At 44.5% G+C, this 24,270-nt stretch overlaps 1 protein-coding gene and 1 long non-coding RNA gene across 2 annotated transcripts in view; one reads left to right on the top strand and one right to left on the bottom strand.

Annotated features, from left to right (window-relative positions):
* Positions 1-24,270, bottom strand: part of PAPPA (pappalysin 1) — a 236,685-nt gene that overhangs the window by 766 nt on the left and 211,649 nt on the right. The window contains exons 20-21 of the mRNA XM_023628753.2: positions 15,594-15,665; positions 12,267-12,365 (exon numbers count right to left, since the gene is read on the bottom strand). Coding sequence (XP_023484521.2) covers positions 12,267-12,365; positions 15,594-15,665 — 171 coding nt within the window. The remainder of the gene's footprint in view (positions 1-12,266; positions 12,366-15,593; positions 15,666-24,270) is intronic.
* LOC138920753 (uncharacterized) overlaps positions 1-24,270 on the top strand; it is a 71,222-nt gene that overhangs the window by 31,177 nt on the left and 15,775 nt on the right. The window lies entirely within an intron of this gene.

Below are 24,270 nucleotides of genomic sequence, written 5' to 3'. Positions count from 1 at the left end.
CAGTCATATGTCCAAAGTAATAAGTGACAAATCTGGCATTTAAAGTTGGACAAGCTTCCTCTCCCTGAGCCGTAGGTTCTTACCTGTAGAACTCATAATAAGACCTTTCTTGCACTGTGAACTCTAAGGGCTGAGTGAAAAGTGTGATCCACTGTACCAGAATTGGCTTATTAACAATTCTACTGAATTGTACAATGGGATATCTAACTTGCAGGACTGTTGTGGTGATCAAGGGAGACAAAGGATGTGAAAGTGTCTTTTAAGACACTTTCTGCATATATTGGTAATTTTGATTTTAGGAGGCAATGATGAAAACAACAAAAGCAGGTCTCAGCAAGCCCAGACCACCTTCAAGGGGGCCTGAAATCCTGGTGGGGAACATTGCACATAGAGATTTTGCATAATAGTTGTTTGAAGGATCTTGGGAGCATATTTTAGGATAAGAAAAAGTAAGAGGCACACATGTGATGATTTGGTGTATGTATATATTATGAAAGCTGGGGAAAAAGGAAATAAAACTTAAAAAGTGAGAGGCCTGAGTTTTGGTTCCCAGTCCATCCCTTCACATCCTCTGTGACCTTTGGCCGTCTTTCCTTTCTAGAAACTGAGAGAAAGGGCCCAGCAGAGCGAATGTCTTCCCCATGCAGTGGATAATCTGTCTTTCCAAAGACCACAGCGCACTCTCTGCTTGAGCCCCAGCCTGGGCTCACGCAAGTGGATTTCACCTCATTGCATCATGACATTTGCATGTAACTTTCCCCAGAGGGTCCCCCATCTGCGCAGATGGATTTAATGACCTCATTTGCCTAGGCAGGGTCTCCAAGTGCTCACACAGTCTCAGAGAGCATCTTTGTCTTTCTAGCTTATGGATTCTTCTCTATATCTAACTCATTTTTTCTCTTTGCCTCTTTGCCCTCCCTCCCTCCCAACCTCTCTCTGTCCTGCAATGTTGCAATAATTTAAAATGTAGGAATAAACAGGCAGATTGAAATATAAGCCCCAGTTCTCTTACCTAATTGAGGTGTGACCTTGAGCAGGTAACAATTTCTCTGAGCCTCAGTTAACTCATTCTTTAAATGGGAATAATGAAAGCATACACCTCCTGAGGTTGTGATGAAGGATATGTGAACTAACTGATGAAAAACACCTAGCACACAGTGCATACGCTCAGTGCTCAGCTATAAATGTACATAGCCTCTTGTCTCTGACTCAGTGAGGCAGGGACTGGGTTGGTCTTGTTCATTCTTGTTTGCTCAGAGCTCAAGCCATAGAATGAATGAATGTTCATTTCTCCATGTCTCTCTGACTCTTCCATAGGACTTATGGCTAGCACATCTCTCTCTTTCTCCTTTCATTTTAAATTCATAGGTGCCTGATGGCCTGGTAAGCATCTCACAGCTCCTTCCAGGCAGTGCCTGTCTTTCTGCTTACAACTACTTGCTGTTCCCTTTCCAGGACATTTACTTCCCAGCCTCCATGCCTTTGTGGAGGCTGTGACTTCCAATCTAGAATATTCTTCTACAACCACTTCACTTCCAAGAGAAGCAGAGAATGTTAGAATTGAAAGAGACATAGAGAAAACCCTCCAGTTCAAATGGGGAAACTGAGGGCAGAGCCAAGTCTAAATCTAACAACTGATGTCAAATGGGGAGAGTAATGCCATGGGAGCCACAAGGCCTGAGTTGGCATCCTTATTCGCTTCTTACTCAATGAACAATTTTGGGGAAATCCCTTCATTGCCATGACCCTTAGTTTCTACATCCATAAAAGGGAGCTAAAAAAAAAAAAAAACACACCATATTTCATATGGTTGTGAGGATCAAACAAGAAGAAACTTGCAAAAGCCCAGCACATGGCTTAACACTAAGGAGATACTCAATGCTGAATACATGTGCGCTGAATCAAATTTCCCACCAGCTCATATTTCACCATCTGTGACACCTTTCCTGCTTATAGTCCCCTTTCTCCCACCTCCTTTTGGTAGCCTCTATGTCCTCAACTCACCCATCCCTTTATCTGTCAACTTCTCCCGTCCTCGCCCACATTTTAACATTAGAATGATTCAGTTACCTCTAATGTCTTCTGCACAATTCTCTGCATAACTCTTTCCTGTTGGGCTCTGTGACCCATTAGAGACCATTTAACAGCTGATTTATCACTCATGCCTCTTGTTGCACCTCGCGCAGGCAAACATTCAATGGATTCTCTCTCTTAAAATATGACCCAAGTCCTTACCATGAGTTCAAGGCTTTGCATGATCTGATCTCCACAGACCTCTTGTATTTCACCTGGTTTCCTTCTTCCCCTCACTCTCTGTGGCTTATTTATGTATTTATTGGTTCCTCAGATACTCCAAGAGTTTTAAGTCTTTAGCCACTAATGTTCCTCTACCCTCCTGCTCTTTCCTAGCCAGCTCCTCTTCATTCTTCAGTTCTTATCTCCAGTACCCTCTCCTTACTCATTGGCCTGACCAAAGATGGCACTATCATCTTAATCCCATATCACAGCATCTATTTGTCCACCCTTGTTAGACTGAACACTTCTGCACTTGTATGTCAGCTCAGTCTGGGCTGGGACCATGTCTGTTGTTGACCTGAGTCTCTATATACCACATAGGCATTCAATGAATCCACGAATGGAGGGACAAATGAAGTCATGAATATACGTGCAGAACACAAGTCAGGGAGTCTCTGCTCTTGCACTTACTTGCTGAATGACTTTATATAAGTTACTTCGCTTCTCTGGGCTTCGGTTTCCCTCTCTGTACATTAAGATTCAATTTTAATGGTCTCTACCTTCCCATCTGTCTGAAAACCCTTCTCAGTCTGAGAAGGCAATGCCCTGGCCAGAAAGGACCTGGAAATGTAGACTTTCTCCACAAACCCTGTCTTACACGTTCCCTCTTCTGCCATCCCCAGTTCTATCAGCTTCTCCGTAATCATCAGCTGGCAGGACCCTGTCTCCAGCTAATGTTTCAGGCTAGTCTGGCCACTCTGACTATGTGGGCGTGGTGTGACCATTCTCTTTCCTCCCTGGGTCAGCCTGGGCATTTCAGCATGTTCCCACAGTGTGTCTGGAAACTAAGGGAAGGAACCCCAATTAGAATATGACAAAGTCCAGAAGGGTTGGTCTCAGTAGGCAGATCTGGAGTCTCCTTGTCTCCACCACATGCCTGTAAATGCAGCTGCATGTACTGATCCCTCGCTAGGAGTTTGAGGGGCAGACAAGCCTTGGTTTAGGCATGGGCTCCATATGGGCACTGCATGACTTTCAGCAAGTCCTTGGCACCCTGAGGACGTCATCTCCCTACCTGTAAGACGACAGCCTTCATAAAGCCCTCACAGGGTTCTGGTGAGAAGTCAATGAAATATGTTGTCTCTGAACCAGCTCGCAGAGAGCTCAGTGCAGAGGACATGCACAGTGTCTTGTTCCCTCCTCCTGCCCTTCCTCTCCTCTTTGTGAGCTGCCTCTTCACAACCTGCCTAGGGCTCTCCTCTCATCTCAAGCCTCCTCCCTGATCAAGGGCCTACAGCTGGGAAGAGAACGGTGGCGATTGCCAGCTCCATCCACTTTCCCAGGTGTTCCTAAGTCTGACCTGGAAGAGACAGGGGAGGCCTGTTCACACAGGTTCACAGCAGTGAACACCACTTTACACGCACACTCCAGCACGTCCCGAGGGCCTTCCATGTGCCAAATAATTTCTACATGCTAGCTTATTGACTCCACACAAGCTTGTGAGGCTATCCTTATTAGCTACCCATCTTGAGGATAAGAAAATAGAGGCTTCAGAATGCTGAAAACGACACAGACTTGCCCCAGGCCTCACTACCAGTCAATAAGCAGGATTTTAAATCCCCCTCCTAACACTGAAGCTTTTCAGCAAGTGAAAGAAAGGGGAAGGTACTTTCTTTACCACCTGGCCAGGCTGACTGCTGCTTTGTCATTTTAATAGCCAATAGCCTTTTATCCCTTATTATGTGCCCTGCAGTGAGTTAACTCAATGTACATTATCTCACTCACTCTTCCCAGCAACCCTAATAAGGCAGCTATTCTTATTATCCCTGTTTTACATCTTAGAGGAAACTAAGATGCAAAGAGGTGAGTCACTGGCTGGCAGGTGGCCTGGGATTTGCATCCCTGTTTGTAACCACTACCCAGTACCGTCCCCAAGAGGCAGGAGGAGCAGGATTCAGGGTCTCCTTTTCACAGAGGAATAAACTGAGGCATGGAGAGAAGAATCACATCCTGATATAGTGAGCTCTGAGATGGATGATTCCCAGATTTCCTGACTCCCCAAGCAGCTCCCACCTTCTCCCCCACACGGCCTCCCAAGCAAACCTACCACCCACAGCACGAACGCCGTGGTGGCCAGTTTACATTTGGGATTCCCAGCACCATGTGGCTAGGCTGTCCCATAAATGGCTTGGCCACCCACTCTGGGATTCTGTCAACAAGCCCAGGTCAATGACTAAAGGCAAGGATTCACTCCTTTTTTTTCTCTGGGCTGGAGATGGTGCTCAGGCACAGGAGTTTCTCCCTCTGGGTGAGCTGCCCAAGCTAACACCTCCATCCATGTGTGTGAGCGGCTCAGGAATGCAGCCCAGGCAAGTGCACCGCAAGGCCCTGGCTGCAGTCTTGTCTGAGGCTGGGAGACAGGCAGGGGCTGGATTCTGACTCAGACTCAACAGGGAGGTCACAAGCAGAGAGTGTGCAGTGGGGGAAGCAAGAGGCATCCTGTGCTGAAGGTCAGAAAGCTTTGACTGTCCACCTGCCCACTGTGGGACCCTGGGCAGGACACTTGACCACTCTGAGCCTCAGGGTCTTCAACGGGTTGAAGGAAAGATTGAGAACAAGTAGAGCAAGGCGTGACGTTAATTATGAGGACTCCCCTGTGAGCTCCTCCAGGGTACGGTAGATACCTGCTGGCTCAGGGCATGGAGTTGTCAGTGAATACGGAGGCTTGTCTAAATGTGGATAAGTGGAGGAGAAAATGGAGCAAAAATGTGGGTAAAGTGGAGAAAAGCATCAGCCTAGGCAAGAAGGAGACCTGGGTTTGACTCCTTGCTCTGTTAGTGACTTCGTGTATGCTATTAGGCAAGTTGCTTCCCTTTTTTGGGCTTTAGTTTCTCTATCTGTAAAATGCAGGAGATAACAGTCCTGCCACACTGAAGTATTTTGGATAAAGTATTAAATTCAAGTAAAGCACTTAGCACAGCACATGGCATATAATATGTGCTCAGTAAATGATGATGATGGTGATGGTGATATTGGTGAGGCTGGTGTTGATGCTGGTTGTGGTGTTGATGATGTGGTGATGATGTGGTGTTGATGGTGGTGATGATGATATTGACAATGATTGTGATGATGATAACTTTTGGGGACAGAAGGATCTGATTCCTTCATAGGAACAAACTAAAATGAGCGTCTAATTCATCCATATGAAAAAATCAAAGCTATACCCCAAATGAGGAGATCATAACAGTCCAGAAGCCAGTGATTTTTTGGCAAGGAGGAATTAGTCCAGTCTGCTTAGCCATTTGCCTATTTCTTACTAATCTTCCAAGTTAAGCATATCTATCCCCTCTTCCAGGAAGTCTTCTAGGATCTTCTAGGCTGGTTCAGGGCTTAAAATCATTGAACACCCCATAGTTCTGTGGATAAAGGTCAAATTCCCTGGCTTGGCTTGTAAAAGCCTGTTCATCCATCTAGGCTCATCTCTTACCCCTTCTTCCTTTCTTACACTGTGCTCTAGCCACACTCAAGAATTATAATTTCCTTAATACTCTCCCTTGTATCTAAGTCTTTGCATAGACTGTGCCCTCTGCCAAAAACACACTTCTCTCTCTCATCCTTATCTCTGGTCCTCCTCCTACTCCTTTCATCTGGGTAAGACCTACTGCACCATTCATATCTTACCTTTCTAGAAGGTGTTGCCTTCTCTAGGAAGCTTCATTGGCTCGCCTCACTTGCTGTGTCTCCATTAGCACTTACTCCACTCTAAATGTCTGGTCACCAGTCCAGAAGACATGAACCCAGCATGGCTGGGACTAGGTCTGTCTTGCTTGCAGCCTAGCACAGTATGTATCACATAGCATCAGAACTTGGATACATCAGTGAACAAAATAGATGCATGTTCTTGCCCTCATGAAATATTCATTCTAGCAGCAAGAAGGGTAGGGATTGCAAGATAATAAGTAATAAATACATTTTATAGTATGTGCCAAAGTGATAAATGTTGTGGAAGGAAGAAAAGTGGAAGCCAAGGCAAATGGGTGTGGGACTGCCAGGGGTGGGGTAAGGTGGGTAGTCAGGGTGGGGTTCATTGAGAACTTACATGACAATTGGGCAAAGACTTGGAGGAGGTGAGGGGATGAGTCATGAGGATGAATGGAGAAGAATGTTCTCAGCCAAAGGAACAGCCAGTGTCGAAGGCTGTAAGGTAGGGGGATGCCTGGCCTACAAAAGGGATGGCAAGGAGTCCAGAGGGGTGGAGTTATGTGAGGGGGACCACTAAGAGTCAGGGATGAGGTCAGAGAGGGAATGTGGCTGGGCAGAGCACTCAGGGCCTTGCAGACCATTGGGAAGACTGGTTTTACTCTGAGTAAAATGGGGGAGACACTGCAACATTTTGCATAGAGGTGTGATCCCATCTGACTTGTTTGAAAAGGACCTTTCTGGTTGCTGAGTCAAGATGTAAGAGCCATTGATGTACATCCCTAACTCTGAAACCCAACATCCAAGCCTTTCTCATGGCCCACTCTGCTAAGAAGGCTGCTTTCCATCCAATGGTTTTGATTATCTTCCCACGTCTTTAGAATCACCAGCCTCCTTAGACCCAATGGGCCACATTTGGGGATAACGGCCTTTCCTAAGAAACCATGTTTTCACTTAGATTTAGCAAATAAATATGGCAACCCTAAACTTAATGCCATCAATTGGGTGTACCGTCCTGTGCTGAGACATGCTCCTGGGATTAACTTCTTCTTACTCTTTCCTGGTCCCAGCCCTGACTAGCCTTAAAGTTCTCGCTCAATGACCATCTTGCTCAGGAAGCCATATGGAAGGTCCTGAGACATGAATCTAATACAAATATCACAAGATAAAAATGGAAAGTGAACCTGGCCTGCCCAAGGCCACAGAGCTAAGACACAGAGCTGGGACTACACGCCGACTCCCCAGACATCTTCCAGAATCAGTCTCTTAGCAGCTGCTTGAAACACGACCATAACTAGAGTTCCAGGCCACCACTCCTAAGAAAGCCTTGGTATGTTGAATATGTTCAGGTGGTTTCCCCTCCCTCCCTCACATCCCCAACACATACTTACTTAGAATGATTCCAATTATAAATGAATATTTTTTGTTGTTGTTATGAGGGGAAACTGTTGCAGCAATTGTTCTGGGAATCTGCTTCATATTTGAGACTCCTCAAGGCTTCAACAGGAAAATAATAACCTGACATGCTGAGAAGCCGAGTCCTGCCCCTTCCTGTCTGCTGCACACTGCAGACAGGTGTCTGGGTAGGAGGCTGGTCACCCCTGTCAGACGGAGTTTCCTGCACTGTCTTGTTCTTGTCTGCCAGCCGGGCCCAGGTCACCCCACAAGGCAGATGTGGGAACAGCTGGTGTCTGCACAGACAGACAAGGGGAGGAAGGATGGAGGGAGCAGACAGACATTATTCTGCGCCAAGTGACAGGGAGGCCCAAGCTCTGGGGACGGAGAAGAGGTTGAGGTGGAGAGTTGGCAAGAAGGAAGTCTGGGAGAAGGTGTTGAGTGCTTAACTCTGGGCCCAGAGCTCATACCCAGGACTCCGGTCCAGGAGGACTGTGAAACAAGAAGCTCACCCTCCAGGGGAAGGGCAAGACGCAAGCTCATTGCAACAGGATGTTCAGAACAGGGGTTAGAGGCAGGTACCATGTGGCTTAGACTCATGAGGTTTGCATCTCAGCCCTACCACTTACTGCACATATGGCCTTAACCCTTCTCAGCCTCAGCTGCATCATCTATAAAATGAGGATAAAAAGACAAAACGTAAAACAGGACTACTGTGCTGATGAGATGAAATTACACGTATAAAAGCAGTTAACACTATGCTTGGCAAATAGCAAGCTCTCAATAAATAGGAGCTACTAGTATTTATTTGGAGTCAGGAAATCCTAAATCCTACACACAGCTCTGTCACCTTGGACAAATTGATTCCACCTCTCTGAGCCTTAATTATCCACTTTGTTGGGTGGTTCTGGAGTCTTAAGTGAGACAGTCTGCACAGAGATTCAGACCTATGGCCAAGCACATAGTAAGTGCTCAATTAATAAAATTATTGTAATTTAGGAAGGTACATGAAGCAAATCTGCCCTATTGATGAGTTTCCAAGTGCCAGGCTGGGTGCTTATGGGCAGGGAACTACCCACGATATGGAACTGTGGCCAAGAGTACAGGTGGGAACTAAACAGGACCAGCAAGTAAGGGCAGGGGGATGAGAGAAAGGCAGCCAGCCACTGGCCCCTCTCCTGCTCTGAGAGGCTTCCTGCTGTGGAAGCTGGAGACAGAAGCCAGAACTTTTTTCCATTCAGGGGAAACTCCTGTCTGGGATGATTGGCAAGGCTGGGAGCTTAGACTCCTCCTTACCCTGTCTTTGCTGCTGGGAAAAGCTGTTTTCACCTTTGCCAAGGAGAGGGGTCCCACACCCAAGGTTGCCTGGCAGTCTGGGCTCACAGTGAAATTTCTCCAACTGCAACAGGAGGGTCCTGCCCAAGTGCGCTGAGGACAAGGTCCTAGCCCCACCTACATTCCTTTTCTGAGACTCAGCCCTGAGCAGCAAAAAGAGCTGGCTTGTGAGGCAGACAGAATTGGGTTCGAATTTGGGCCTTGGCCCTTGCAGCCAACTGAACTCAAGCAAGTCCCATAAGTACTCTAAGCCCGAATTGGTTCTTCTATACAATGGGGATAAGAACCACCTGTCGGGGTTGACATGAAGATTAAAGAAGATAATGGAGGACAAGTGTCTGGGAGGGTCTGGCATATGCGGCAGTCCACTTAGGGGTATCTTGTATTATTATCTATTTTCTCTGCCTATTATCTCTCTAAACCAGTCTACTGCAGGGACTAGTTGGGTGGGTACAAGAGAAGACAAAGGTTTCAAAAAGTTGAAGTTTATGGAGAAGTTAGACTGGGAAATTTAAATTGTAGAAATACGACTTCAATTTGAGACACCTTTTCTAGAAGTCAGACTTCCAGGAATCTTGAACCTAAAGAAAGCCCCAAACACTTCTGAACAACTAAAACCTATGGCAAAGCCATATGCACATAAGAGAAGCCTGTAGGTCTCCAATCCATATGTCACACAGAGTTCTAATAGCTCTCTCCATTCTGCCCCGCAACCACTATTCACCTTCACCACGAAAGCTCCTACTAGTTCTTCAGGTCTCAACATAAACATCACTTCCTCGGGGAAGCTTTCTCTGACCTTCACACTGCTCTCTGTAAGATCCTGTGCCTTTCCTTCATTGCTCCTTCCACAAAGGTAATTCAATGCCTAGTTTGTACTTCACTGCCTAATGTCTGGCTCCCCTAATAAACTACAAGCTTCATGAGGGCAAGCACCGTGTCTGTCTGGATGCTGCCATGTGCACCCAGCCTGGTCCAGTGTTCAGCCCACAGAGATGCTCAGTGAACATGCATCTTATTGTATGAAGGAAGCTTGGCCAATTGCTCCTTATTCTGCAGCCTCGACTGACAGGAAGGAACAACAGTTTAAAGTAAAAGTAGGGGATCTTTTAACACAGAAGGACAAAATTACATTTATAATGTGAGTGAAAGAAAAGAAAAAAGAAAAGACCCTAGGAAGTATATTCAGAACTAGCAAAGAAACGACTCTGGGTCCCTTAGTAAAGAGGCAGTGCTCATCTGGAGTCTGAAACGGCTGCAGCTGAACCCAGTATAGGAACAGAGAGTCCAAGTGGCCATTTGATGTATATATGTATTTGTGTGTGTATATATATATATAAATTTAGAATCTGCTTGTGAACCTCAATCTTATCACTTCACATCCCACCATACACTCTGTAGAAATAGCAATCCATTTAAGGAAGTTTCCCAATAAAAATAAATTAGTTTCATTTTTTTATGTTTTAGTACATAAGTTATAGTTGGTAGGAAAATTCTTTTAATCAGAGCTGCTCTTTCTGCAACTGATGGTGTCAGATGAATAATGTGTCATAATTCTACGCAAACTTCTATTTAAAATACAAACCACTGTCCATTTACTTTCAAAAATGGCTGATTCCAATGGAGTGAAATAGACACTATTGTATACTGCGTTCATTTGGCAACAGTTATCAAGGGCCTTAAAAGTGCTTACACCTATTTCCCTAGTCATTTCAACTCTAAGAATCAATTATAAAGGAAGAATTAGAGCTATACAAATATTTATGTGTACAGATGTTCATTAGCATCATTATTAATCACTGTGAGAAACTGAAATAATTCAAAAGTTAAAAATAAAAGTTGGAGGTAAATGGCTACATAAATTATCATATATCAAAACCATAAAATAAATTGTAATATAGAAAAAAATACACCTGAGAAGTTTATACTAATGTCAGATCATTCTTATGTGTAAGATTTCCTGCACTAACAAAACAAAACAAAACAAGATCCTAACTAGAAATGCAGTAATGTATACATAGACCCAAATACCCACATACTTACGTACACAGTAAAATACACCAAAAGAAAAGCAGTGATTATCTTTGGGTTGTAAGATAACCAGTGAATTCTTTTGTTCTCTTCTATTTCTGGATTTTCCAAAAATTAGAATATATCTTGTTTCATAATTGGGAAAAATAACGAAATTCATTAACAGAAAATGAATTGTATTCTCCTGAACTTGAGCAGAAAGTGTATACCTTCAGTGTTTTATTTAAAAAAAAACAAAACAGGAGGGTAGCCATGCTGAAAAGTGTTGCCCATACAGGATTAAATGATCCCAGAGAACCCCAGAATCCTATTCACCAACCAGAAGATGCGGTAACAGTCCTGCGAGTTGAGTGTGTCCCTTGGGTCTTACCCTGTTCATCCCCTGCATTTTAAGTCAGGGCATCTTTCTTGAAGGAACTAATTATCTTAAGGATGTTGCAATATAAAGGGCCTTGGATAGGAAGCCAGGAACGCTGCTCTGTTTCTATCACTTACTCTGCCATCATAGAGAAATCATTCCTCCTTTATGGGCCTCAGGGCCCCCATTAATGAAATGAAAAGTTTGGACCGGATAATCACAGAGGACTCTTCAGCCAAACTGATTATGATTCTTTTCCCTTCCTGTCTCAAGAACATAGTTCCCTTCTTTAAAATGAGAGATTAGGTCAAATGATCTTTGAGATCAAACGATCTTTCAACTCAGATTATAGATGAATATAAAATTAGAAATAGTTTCCCATCAACTCATTCATCCCAAGGGCACTTCTCAACATGGGTTGCCCACATTGACCACCTCTCCCCCAGCTCTCAGATAGGGCCCCAAACTCTGGCCCTGGCTCTCATCAAAAGGAAAATGGAGATGGCCACTCTTCTGTGAGTGGCTGAAATGCATCTCAGTTGAATGTTCCAGTTTTATTATAAACACTTGAATCCTAACACACAAAGGAAGAAAATCACAATGAAGACCACACCTCCTAATTCTACAGATATGAAGAACAAAGGAAATTATAAATGTTTAAAGGCCATGACTGACCTTGTTGGGAATGTCCCATCTTCTCTCCTCCCCTACACCTTAGCCATACCTCCTAAAAATGCATGTTCTTTCTAGGACTTTACATGTCAGTCTCCTGCCCCAGACATTCTTTTCCTGGTCTCCCCTCTACCCCTCAGGTTTCAGCATCGATGCCAATCCTTCTGCAGAGTGTTCTCCACCCCTTACCTGGGCCCTCATAGCACTCTGTCCTTCCCTTCTAAAAGTATTTATTACATTTTTATTTGTCTGCTTCCATACCTGACTCTAAGCTTTGAGGGTGAGAGACAACATTTACAATCCATTTGGATCATCCATGAGCCTCCACACCTAGCTCAGGGCTCAGCACATGATATTTGTTCAACTACTAACTAAAAGAATAAAAAATACACTACACTACACTACACTACAATACAATAAAGCTTGTAGGCAAGTGCTGACACAACCAGGACAATGGGTTGTCCAGCACATAGGGGTGATCCTGTCCAGTAAGCTGGGAGGCCTGCTGGAGGCGGCTGTCAAGGGGGACACACTGGCCTACCTTTTTGGTCTTCACTGTAGAAGCACAGCAATCCCCGCCATCATAGTTGCAGAAGGCTCTGTTGTTGATGGCATCACAGTAATTGTCTCCCATGAAGGGCTATAAAGGGGGAGAGAGGCAGGAAGGAAAGGAGGCATTGTTAACATCTTGGAATGAGTGGAGGATGGACTCTGTAGTCATTTAGCTGTCTCTCATCTTCCCACAAACCTCTACAGTCAGCCCACCTGGCTTTAAATCCCAACAGCCCTTGGACAAGTTATCACTTCTACCATTTATAAAGACTGTCGTCTAGCCAAGTTTTTCCCAACTAAAGTATGGTTATGCTGGGAGACACACTCTTGTATGCTGGGGTACACAAAGTCACAGGATAGACCACTTGTCTTCCTGAAGTAGGGGGCTCATTTTACTTGAATAAATGATAAGAAGATTTGAGCCCCCTTCCCCCACTTTTCCTGGTGGTAGGTAATTAAAGGAATAGCTGGTAAAGGAATAGCTGAGGAAGAAAAGAAAAAAATAAATGAAAATGGTTCTTTTTTTATTTGGCCCTAGAAAAAAATCTCTAGTTTCATCACTAGCTACTCTTCTCTATGTGTCCTTTCCTACAGCCACATTCATGCGCCCATCCATCTATCTGTTTATCTATCCATCTATTCATCCATCCATCCATTTATCCATACATCTTCTATTCAACCCTATTTATTGAATGCCTACTATGTGTTACACATTGTGCTAAAGAAAAGGATATAATAGTAAGTCAGTATAGGTATAGCTCTCACTCCTCTAGACCTTACACTTTAGTGAGGACGAAGACTTTAATCAAATAAGCACACATCTAATTGGCCAATTTTAACTCTGATAAGAGCTGTAGAGGAAAGGTCCATGGTGCTGTGAAAGAGTAGGAGGACTTGACCTAATCAGGGAGCTCTGTGAAGGCGTCTCTGAGGAAATGATGTTTCAGCTGAGGTCATAAGATGAGTAGGACTTAGACGGGGATGGAGAAGGGAGAATTTCTAGAGAGAGGGAATAGCATGTGAAAAGCTCAGCTACTTAGAGATTTCTCCTGTCGCTGGTATTTCTCATGCTGCTACTTCTACTAATATTGTGTGCAGGCAAGCAATTCATCCTTTAAGATCTAGTTCAAACATCACCCTTCCAAAATGACTTCCCTAATACCTCCAGGATGTTCTGTGCTTCTACAGCTTCTTGAATTTTATAACTTTGGTTATAGCTCTTGGTACGTATTTTAGAATTCTCTCTTATGTTGTCTATCTCCTTTACTATTCTGTGAGTTCCTTATGGACAGGAATGTGTGTCATCTATTTTTGAATCCTAGATTTCCAAGCAAAATGCCTGGCAATTTGAGCAAAACTTTATCAAATATATGTTCCATAAATGTTTATTTAGTAAGATGATGGATAGATGGATACATGGATGCATGGAGAGATGAGGGGCAAGAAGATACCGCAGATGACTCAGAGAGAGCACAGTTACTGTTTGCACTTCACTAAGACCATTGTATTCCCAGAACCTAGAGTAATTCTGGACACATAATAGGCACCCAGTGAAGCTTTGATGAGCGAGTGAGTGACTGACCACTTTGGACACAGCTTGGGGCAGGAGGCAGGAGTCTCAGGTGTCCCAAAACCCTTTCTCGATCTTGGCTACCTCCAGACACTCCAGGTTGATGGCTCCTCCCTGGACCCAGCATTTGTATCTCTTGTAGGCATACTTTTCAGCTCCAGACAAGAGACAAACTATTAGCTCTAAGCTAAGGAGGAAAGGAGACAAGGGGGCACCTGCAAGGGCAAAGGCGATAAGCATCACTGGCAAGGCTCAGAGCCTGACAGGTGAGGGTCTCTTAGGCCCCAGTGCTGAGTCAAAGGAGGGATCGAATTCTGCTGTCACACTGGTTGCCTAGACCGCCGACTCAGCAGAATGAGTGCCCAGGTAACCCAAGCTTCCTTTTCCCGAAAGGCTGGACTGATCCAGAGAGATGGAAGGAAGCAACAGCCACAGGGCCTTGGCTTTTGTTCTGTCATTCTTGGCTGAATCTTTGGAGAATGGAGGTTCTTAAAGACTACAATGTCTAGTGTCATGAGAAGATGCCACAGGGCATCCAATATACAGAAAGAAACCAATATACAGAAAGAAACGTGTGACCTGGAGACTATCTTATGACACCTACAGGTCAGGGGATGGCCCATAGGCAGGAGGTGGCCTAGTGAAGGAGAAAAAGCATCAGCCTAGAAGTCAGGAGACCTGGGTTCCTGCTTTGGCTTTGTGTCTGGTATGCTGTGTAAGCTTGGGCCAGTCCACTCCCTCTCTGGCTCTCTTTTTCCACTCTATACAACAAGTGAGTAAGGTTTGATCACACTGAGAATCCTTCCAGTTTGAGTATTCCATAAAATTCTAGACTTGGCCACTGTCTAGGTCTCAGTTTCTCGATCTTTAAAATAAAAGGTTAGGTTTAGATCATCTAGAAGAGCATTTCTGGTTGTGATAGTCTAAGAATTTCATCAAATACAAAGTTTTCTAGAGCTAGTCCTTTTCACCTGGATATTTCTGAGTGGGCTCTGGGGTGACCACAGAGATTTGGACATCCCACTGGATGTGATCTGGGGCCTCCTTTTCACTGCCAGCTGAGAAAAACCATGCACAGAATGTCTCTTATTTCCATGGGCACACTGCCTTGAGAATACGGATGACAGTCCAAGTACTCTAGCCCTGCCCCTCCCAAGCTTAGCACTGATCTCCGAAATGCCAAGTTCCAGGGGACGGCTCAACTGTGAAGTCAGAGAATTGAAGTGTCAGAGAGGATCTTCCACTTTCAGCTCAATGGTTGGGTCTACGGTGTCCATATCACTTCTGGGGTTGAATGACAAACATGTGTGGCAAAAGGAAGTGATCTGTAAGTAATGGTCATCAGTAAAGTGGAAATTTAGAAAAAAATAAACTGCCTCATGTAGTTCTGTGCAAGTTAAATGTGATGATGTTGGTAAACTGCCTGGCATATTATAGATGCTAAATCAATACGGCCTCCCCCCACCTCTTATCACCCTTACAGATGCAATATTACCTTAAAAACACACTTCGGAGCCAGAAACACCTGGCTTGGAAGCCCAACTCTGTTACTCATTAAATGTATTTTTGACTATGTTTGTTCATATTTCTGTGCCTCAATTCTATAATCTGTAAAATGGGCTTGCTGCTTCCTGTCCAAGAAATCTGGTAAAGGGATATTTATAGCTCTAGGAGGTACAGTAAATGGTAGCTATGATTAATATAACAATAACAATAGTAACAGTAGGATCATTTCTAGGGACTCACCTCACAGCCTTTGACACAGTGAATCAGAGCAGGGTGAGGATACCACTTGAGACCAGCTGTGCAGACAACTCTCTGCAGAGAAAGGGAAAGAGAGGTCAGATAGGTTTGGGGCTGGGAGGGAGCCATCTCTTTGTTAGCACCACATTCAACCACCCCACCTCTTCCTGGATCTTCCAAATCCTGACCTCACCCTGGCACTTACATGAAGGATTAGCCCAGGTACTTGCAATAACAGGAGCCATAAGATTAAAATAATATTTGTGTTTGTGTAGGTGTCATGATTCTGTATTTCCCTTGCAGGAATAAGGGCTGAAGAGAAGCAGAACTGAGGGATAGAGATATGGTCAGAAAGGCCCTTCAGAAAATTCTTGGCTGATGTTTGACCTATGGATGGAGTTGGGGATAAGGCGGGCAAAGGAGGAAGTGTAGAGTGTATGTGTGTACACGTGTGTGTGCATGTACATGTGTGTTTGCGTGTGTGCATGTGTGTGGCAACAACAGGAAGATGAGAGAACAGTGTGGAGCAGGGTTTCCCAAACCATGCACTGAGGACCACTTTCATCATAATCACTGTGATGAGCACGTTAAAAAGGCGGATGCTTCAGCACCACCTCGGAGCTAATAAATCCAAATCTCTGAGGCCAGGGCCTGGGACTCTACATTTTGAAAACAAGCCTCTCAGATGATTCTGATACACATTACAGTTTGAGAGCCATGGGCTGGAGGATGAATGAACTAGTTTTCCACTCGTAACTCTTACAGACCCTTCCTGCCTCCACCAGCAGCCATGCCATGAGGGCCTGCTCACAATTCCCTGAGGTCGCCCACACTCTCATATCCCTGTGACTTTGTTCTTGCTGTTCTCCTTCATTGAAATGTCGTTCCCCATCTTATCACCTGGAGAATCCTTAGTTACCTTTAAATTTCTGCTCAAGACTTACTTCCTCCGTGGTGTTTTTCTCAACCCCCTTGGGCAGAGCTTATAGGTATGCATATATGTATTTATTTCTAGCTTCCTTTAATAATAGTTATTGTTATTATGATATTGACAACTAAAATGTGTTGAGTGTGTTCATGGTGCTAATTACTTTATGTATTATCTTACTTATTTCTCGCCACCATGCAGTGAGGTGGGCATTAATCTCATGTCATAAGTAGAATTAATTCCCCAAGCTCTATAGCTGTTAGGTGGAGAAACCAGGATTTGAAATCAAGCAATTGTTTTGGAAATGATTTAAGGCAGCTCATAACATAAAATCCAACATGATGATAATTCTTAAAGTAGGTGAAAAAACAAAGATAAACAACAGTAGGAAGATAAAAAAGCATCAGGAATGGGGCTAACATAACAATCCTAGAAGCTCCATTCTCTATTCTGCTGTAGATGTCTTACTTTTCATGCCAGATTACAATGATTTCTTTAAAAATAAAATAAAATAAAATAAAAATAACATGGAGGCAAATGCTTAGATTTGCAATGAGAGGTAAGTTTCAGGGACCAGCCGTGGAAGTCTATATGATCAGGGCTTGCTCTCCTGGCTAAGTGCCAATTGATTAATTTTGATTAAGAAATGAATAGTCACTTGGGCCAGAAGGTGGAAAATCCATGTGACCAGCCAATTCTCTCCCTGCGGGCAAACTTATATGGGAGCCAAACTGTAATTAGGTTTATGGTGAGCTTGGAACAAAGGGAATTACATGATGATCTGGCTAAGACCGGGCTGGGTGCCTTTCTTCTCTGCCCCACAGCATCTCCGGTTCACCCTTGGGTCTTCCATGTTGGGAATGGTGCCTGACCCAGTAAATATTTATGTTATACATGAATAGATCCATCTCAGAATAGAGATGATTTTATCAATGAACAATATTTTCTTTACTCGTCTTCCTGTCTTCTGGAGCATCAGAAGATCATTACAATGCCTAGCACAGTGTCTAGTTTACAGGATCAGTTTAGTCTAGATTGAATTAAATTAAAGATCTTGGACAAACAATGTAACTTGAAGATTTGCCAACCAGTCTCACAATGTGAAATCAATTATCTAGCCCCCTACTGCCTCTACTGACACTGTCTACCTTCTCCCTGTCCACATACACACAGTGATATATGGGAAAGACCTTAGGCATTGAAGTACAACAGATGTTGTTGCAATCCTGACTTGAAATTGTTTTGTAAATTTCCACTCTGAGGCTTGGTCCTTCCATCTGTAAAATGGGTAATGAAAATGTGATAAGCTTGTTATGATGATGCATTGAGATAAATGATGTGGAAATGGTTAATCTAATACCATCCTTAAGGTTCTTGAGGACAAGGCCTAGGTTTTAGACTTCTCTGTCTTCCCTCAGGATCAGGCATGGAGCACAGTGAACAAATACATATTGACCAAATGAAGGAATGTGAGTAGCTCCAGGGTTTCTTCCTTCCAGCTCAGCCACTTATTTTGGGGGGGAGGGGTAAAGAAGCTTTGCCCTGAGCTAACATCTATTGCCAATCTTCCTCCTTTTTGGCTTGAGGAAGATTAGCCCTGAGCTAACATCTGTGTCAATCTTCCTTTACTTTGTATGTGGGATTCCTCCACAGCATGGCTGATGAGTGGAGTAGGTCTGCACCCAGGATCCGAACCTACAAACCCCAGGCCACCAAAGCAGAGTGCACGTAACTTTAACCACTCAGCAATGAGGCCAGCCCCGTCAGCCACCTTTCTTGCCCTTCACTTCCTGGCTATGGGGCCAGAAGCAGTGAGAAAATCACCTGCTTTCATCCTCTGGGAAGTTTTAACCAGACTTTCATCTCTGGGTCTTAAAATCTGGTCCCAGCACAAATTCAGAGATGTTGGAGGGACATTTAGTAATGGTTCAAGTAGTAGAAAACAGTAAAGTTAGGATCCACAAGGGATTTGATGCCCATCCCTCCCCCTGTTTATTTGAGAGCTAATTTAATCCGTCTGTAGGAGTGTCTCGGTGTGGTTGTACAAGTTTCTGTCAGTTGAGGTTTACCTGACGTGAATTCAGAAAAAGGACTTTTATACTATCTGCATGGGCCTATTTATCTTTCCAAGAGTTTTGGATTTTCCACTATTCCTCAGGGCTGCATGCCCCACCTGTCTCACTACAGGGCCCCTCTGTATGTGAGGAGAACTGGGAAAGGGGACAGGAGCAGGAGCTGAAGGAAAAGCTAGGCTGTTTACACCACAAGTTGGGAGAACCCAGATGAGGCCCCTCAAATGTCAGCCTTGTTCCTCTTGATGCCACTGAGACCTCCAGCCTAGTCAGAGTGCTTTCAGACATGTTTTATAAGATGGCTTTCATTTCCTGTCTTGGTGCATAGGAAGAATAGACTGTTTTTTCTTCCTGGCTACAATGACCATCAGCATAAACACCACCATCATCATTATCTTCAACAACACCAGCACTACCACTATCATCATCAACACTACCACCAGTACTGCTACCATTACCTCCACCAGCATCATCACCATCACCACTATCATCATCATCATCATAAACACCGACACTACCATCACCACCAACACCACCATCATCATCAGTACCACCAGAACCTCCACCAGCACCACCATCACTATCATCATCATCATCAATACCACCAGCACCTCCACCACCACCACCACTGTCATCATCTTTACCATCAACACCACCATCAGCACTACTACCATCACTTCCACCACCACCACCACCACCATCATCATCATCAACACCAACAGCACTTCCACCACCATCATCAACACCACTACTACTGTCAACATCATCACCACCACCAGCACTTCCATTATCACCACCACTATCATCATCTTCATCATCAACACAGCACCATCACCAACCCCATCATCATTATCCTCATCCTCATCAACACAAAACCCTCTATTGACCAAATATTATAGTCCCAGCCCTGTGCTCAGAGCTTTCATCTATTTAATTCTTACCGTAACTATGAGATAGGTACTATTTTTGACTCTGGTTTACACAAGAGGAAACTGAGGCACAGAGAAGTTAAATAACTTACCCTGAATCATGCACATAGGCAAAAACAGTCAGGAGTTAAACCCACATCTGTCTGATTTCCAGGTACATATTTTCAACACTATACTCTCCTTCAAATTCCCCTAGTCCCTGAAGCTTTAAGTATAAAATAGCTTGCCCTTTTGATCAATGGAAAGACCACAATTTAGAAAGGTAGAGAGGCTTTGAGACAAACGTAGGAGGAGGCAGTGTCTAAAACATGAAGCCCAGAGAAGATGGGCCCCAGGCAGAGTGAAAGACATGTGAGAAAGCATCTTAAGAGAGCCTCCTCCTTCTGAGGTCCATGTCTGACACTCCTTCTGATATCTTCTAAGATGAACTCCCTATTCTCCTCATTTTTTGCTTGATTTTTAGGACCTTCTGTGAGTAAATTATATCATTTGACTTATTTTTGCCTTTTGTTATTGGTTACTGAGCTTCTGGTTTTCTTCTGGGTAAGTTTTTAAAAAGCCTATGCATTTTCCAATCTGTATGCCTTGTGTTTGAAGAACACCTGCCATTTGGAGGTGCATAATCAATGTTTTTGAATGAGTCAATGAACAAATGATCAAATGAGTGAATGGACAAGTGTGTCTATGAGTAGATGAGAAATTGCTGGATTCTAGACACATCTCTCTATCTTCCCCTCCAGGGCACATATCTCCTTCTATACATCAGATAGACTGGACTTCATATTCCCTCAGAACCTCTGACCTTTATACACTTGGCAGGGTTTTCCACAGTGCTGCCTTCTCTTCAAGGAATGAATTCTGCATCTTTGTCTGCCAGTGCTGCATAGGTTTATGGTTTATAATGTGTAAGGTGGTTGCCTTGCAGAATGAAATGCAGGAGAATTAGACCTGGGTTCAAATTCTAATTCAACCACATTAGTTATGTGAATGGGCAGTGACAACTTCTCAGAACCTCAGTTTTTCATCTGTAAAATGGTGTTAAACTTATCTCATTGGGGTGTGGCAGAGACAAAATGAGGTGGCATATACGGAATTGCCTAACAAATAGTGCCTACATATCACAGATATTCAATAAATGGTGATTTTCCTTTTCTTTCCTTATTTGCCTCCCTCCCTCTCTCCTTTTCTTCTTTCCTTCCTTTCTTCTTCTCTTTCCTCCTTCCACGCTTTTTCCAAAAGCCATAGTAAAAGCCAAGCTTCCAGCTTTTGAGAGGAATTATCACCCTCTAAGGTTGTGAACTTCGTTTTCTATGGGGAAACTTTCCCAGCACCCCTGCACAAGTGGAAGAGCAGGACCGACTGGAGGTACTCCTTATGAGTGGCAAGAGAGAGGCTGCCACCCTGAATTCTAGACGTCCAGGGATAGAAGAGTCTATCTCATCCAAAGGCTGCAAGCCAACAGCTTCCAGGCCACACAACCCACAGAAATGTTTGGTTTGGCCACAAAGTGATTAACAGAAGTCAAAATTATTTGCCAATATTAAAAAAAAATGAGAAATTTCACATTTTAAAGACTCCAGATTTCTTGTACTCAAGAAAAATGGAAAATCTGGCCACACCGCACCTACATTTCCACAATGCCACACAAGGCTAGAGTATCCTCCTTTGGAAGCAACATGTGTTTTCCACACTTCACCACAGTCTCCACCATTCCCTGCAGTCTTTCCAGCACGGACCTTGAGGGGCATTTCCATCCGTCACTGCATTTGTATTGTCTCATTTATTAGATTAGAGCAAGACTTTTCTGTATCCCTATCACTTTCAAAAGTGCATATGTATGTGTGTGGGTAGAGCTTCAAAGGAAGAGAATTTTTAAAAAAATAAAGGGACAGAGTGTTTTTCTTTATGAAAGTAAAACTAAAAAGTTATAGTACACCTGAAACTAATATAATGTTATCGGTCAATTATGCCTCAATAAAAAAGAAAAATAAGCAAAACCAATAGAAGTTACCTTGGTGAGGGGGCACATTGCCTGGCACAGGGAGGGGAGGCCCCTCTGGGGAGTTGGAAAGGTCCTCATCTGACTTGGGTAATGGTTTCATCAGCGGACACAAACATAGAAATTTATCAAGCCTTATGCCTAAGATGAGCATATAAGTTATATCTCAATAAGAAGAAAAGAGCTTCGACTGTATTTGTAAAATCTTATTTCTTAAGTTGGGGAGTATATTCATGGGTGTTTGTTATAGTTTCTTTAAGTCTTTCCATCTGTCTGAAATATTTGCAGTAAATATTACTACTATTAATAATTTGTCTAGATATTTAATAGACAGAATGATGGACTTGGCCTGCTTCACCCATTTATTCCATCTGCCTGGTTCTCATAGGTGTTGAGTTTGTGACTCTCCATCTGGGCCCATCGTCATTTCATAGATGGGGAAACTGCAGCCTAAAAAAGCGATAGTATTTGTCCAAGGACATATATAGCAAGACGGTTCCTGGCCTGAACTAGAACCTTGGTCACCCAATTCAGCAACCGTAAATATTTAGTGAGCATCTACTATCTGCTAGGCATTGAGGGGCATACATGGTAAATAAGATGACCCTGGGCCTACCTTCATAAAGGTCACTAGTACATGGCCTCAATGTCGATACTGCACTCATCTAAGAGGTCATCATTCTCATCATATATGCCAATACATTCAGAGTGCTTACAACAGAGCCCATCACATGACAAGCACCAGTGGTGGGTGGGCTGCAGCCGGCTTGCATGAGCTCACAAGGGGCACTAGTGCCCGTCTCTTCCCACCCTTGTGTGCAGTGATGGAAACCTAGAAAACAGGACATCAGCTACAGTGGTAATATTTACACCACAGTAAATGGCAAATGCTACCAATCAGAGTTGTTTGGGGGGAGCCAGCTGTTGACCATTTACCAGCACATCCCTGGTAAGCAATCAGTAAACATTTTGCCTTTATTATTTTCCTTGTACATTCGACAGAGGCTGCATGGGTAGCTGGAGTAAACTGAGCTGCTCTTCAATTCCTTAGGCAGTGCCTTCCATCTCTGAGATTCCATTTCCTCCACTGGAAAAATGGGGAGACTAATACCCACCTCATAGGGGTGTGTGTGTATGTGGGTGTGTGGGGGGTGGGTGTGTGTGGTGGGAGGGTGCAAATACAGAATGAACAGTGCCTGATCCAGTGCCTGGTTCGCAGTAGGCATCCCTTAAATGTCAGTTCTCACCTCCCACTTTCTTTTTCTTTTCTTTCTTTTTTTTTTTTTTTTGAGGAAGATTAGCCCTGAGCTAACTACTGCCAATCCTCCCCTTTTTGCTGAGGAAGACTGGCCCTGAGCTAACATCCATGCTCATCTTCCTCTACTTTATATGTGGGACACCTACCTCAGCATGGCTTTTGCCAAGCGGTGCCATGTCCACACCTGGGATCTGAACCAGCAAACCCCAGGCCGCCAAGAAGCAAAACGTTCAAACTTAACCGTAGTGCCACTGGGCTGGTCCCTCGCGTCCCACTTTCTTACCCTGGGGACATAGGTGACAGCAGTTGGAGCAGAGCCTTGTCCCCAACCATCTACCTTGCACGGTCACTAGGAGGCGGACCCTCAGCAAGCGGAGCCACCCCGGGCCTGCTCTGGCCTGGCCACGCCTGCACCAGCAGCTCTATTCTGTAGCTCTCACCACACCACGGGCAAGGGTGCAGCGGAGGCAGCTTTTCTGCCTTATTCCTGGAAATCATCAATCTCTGCCCTTCGCCCTCCTCCCTTTTTCTACCACATTTTTTTCCTCCTGGATAATGAGGCCTCCGGAGACTGGTGGAGGTCTGAACCTCGTTACGGCTCTCTCGGTAGGCTGGCATCAATAAAGGCCAGCAGACCAGGGAACTGGGTGGGGGCTGGGGCAGGCAGGCGGCGGGTGGGCAACTGGGGAGTGGGGCTTGCAGGCTTTCAAATCCCTGGATTTATTTCACAGTAAATTATAACTGAACTCTTTAGTGCCCGGGGCTTACAGAGGGAAGGGTGGGAATTCACCAGGGGTGGGGCAGAGAAAACGGCTGAGTGGGAGCTGGGCCAGGGGAACCTGGTCTGGATTGCAGGCCAAGACCTCCAGGACTGGGGTGTGAGGGAGGTCTCCTGTGTCTGCTCTGTGTGGGAGTGGAAGTCCCCTGCCTTTGGGTGTGTGGGAGTCAGGGTAGTGTAGAGGAAGGGGAGGGAGGTATGGAAGGAGAGCTTGGAGCTGTGTGACCCTGGCTTGGTCCCCTCCCTCTCTGCAGCTCAGTTTCTCCATCTGTGCCATGAGGGGCTTGTGCTTTATGATCTCCAGCTTCCTGAGATTCTGACATTTGGGCCCTGTGCATGCTCCTGAGTGGGACTGCAGATCAGCATTCATTGGAGCCTTAGGTGAGAAGCTATGCGGCACTCTGGGTGAGAAGTGGGGAAGGCACATTGAGTAGGGAAAACAGATGAAGAAGCCTGAGTTAGGGAAAGGCAGCTGTCTCATGGATGCGTGGGAGAATCAGAGGCAGAGAGACAGAGGGACACAGAGAGGATGGAGATGGAGGCAGAGCGTGGATGGGAGGGAGGAGAACAAGGTGATGGAGGTGTTGAGAGAGGGAAGAGAGAAAGAGTGCAAATAGAGGCAGGAAAAGGAAATAAAGTTGGAGATGGGGGCAGAGAGCTGTACAAGAAGAGCAAGAGGAAGGAGAAAAGAGAGGAGGAGAAGGCTGGGGTGCTTG

This window comes from Equus caballus, chromosome 25, assembly GCF_041296265.1.
Source record: "Equus caballus isolate H_3958 breed thoroughbred chromosome 25, TB-T2T, whole genome shotgun sequence".
Lineage (NCBI taxonomy): Eukaryota > Metazoa > Chordata > Mammalia > Perissodactyla > Equidae > Equus > Equus caballus.
Note: the sequence above shows the minus strand (reverse complement) of the source record. Positions and strands in the feature narration are given on the sequence as shown.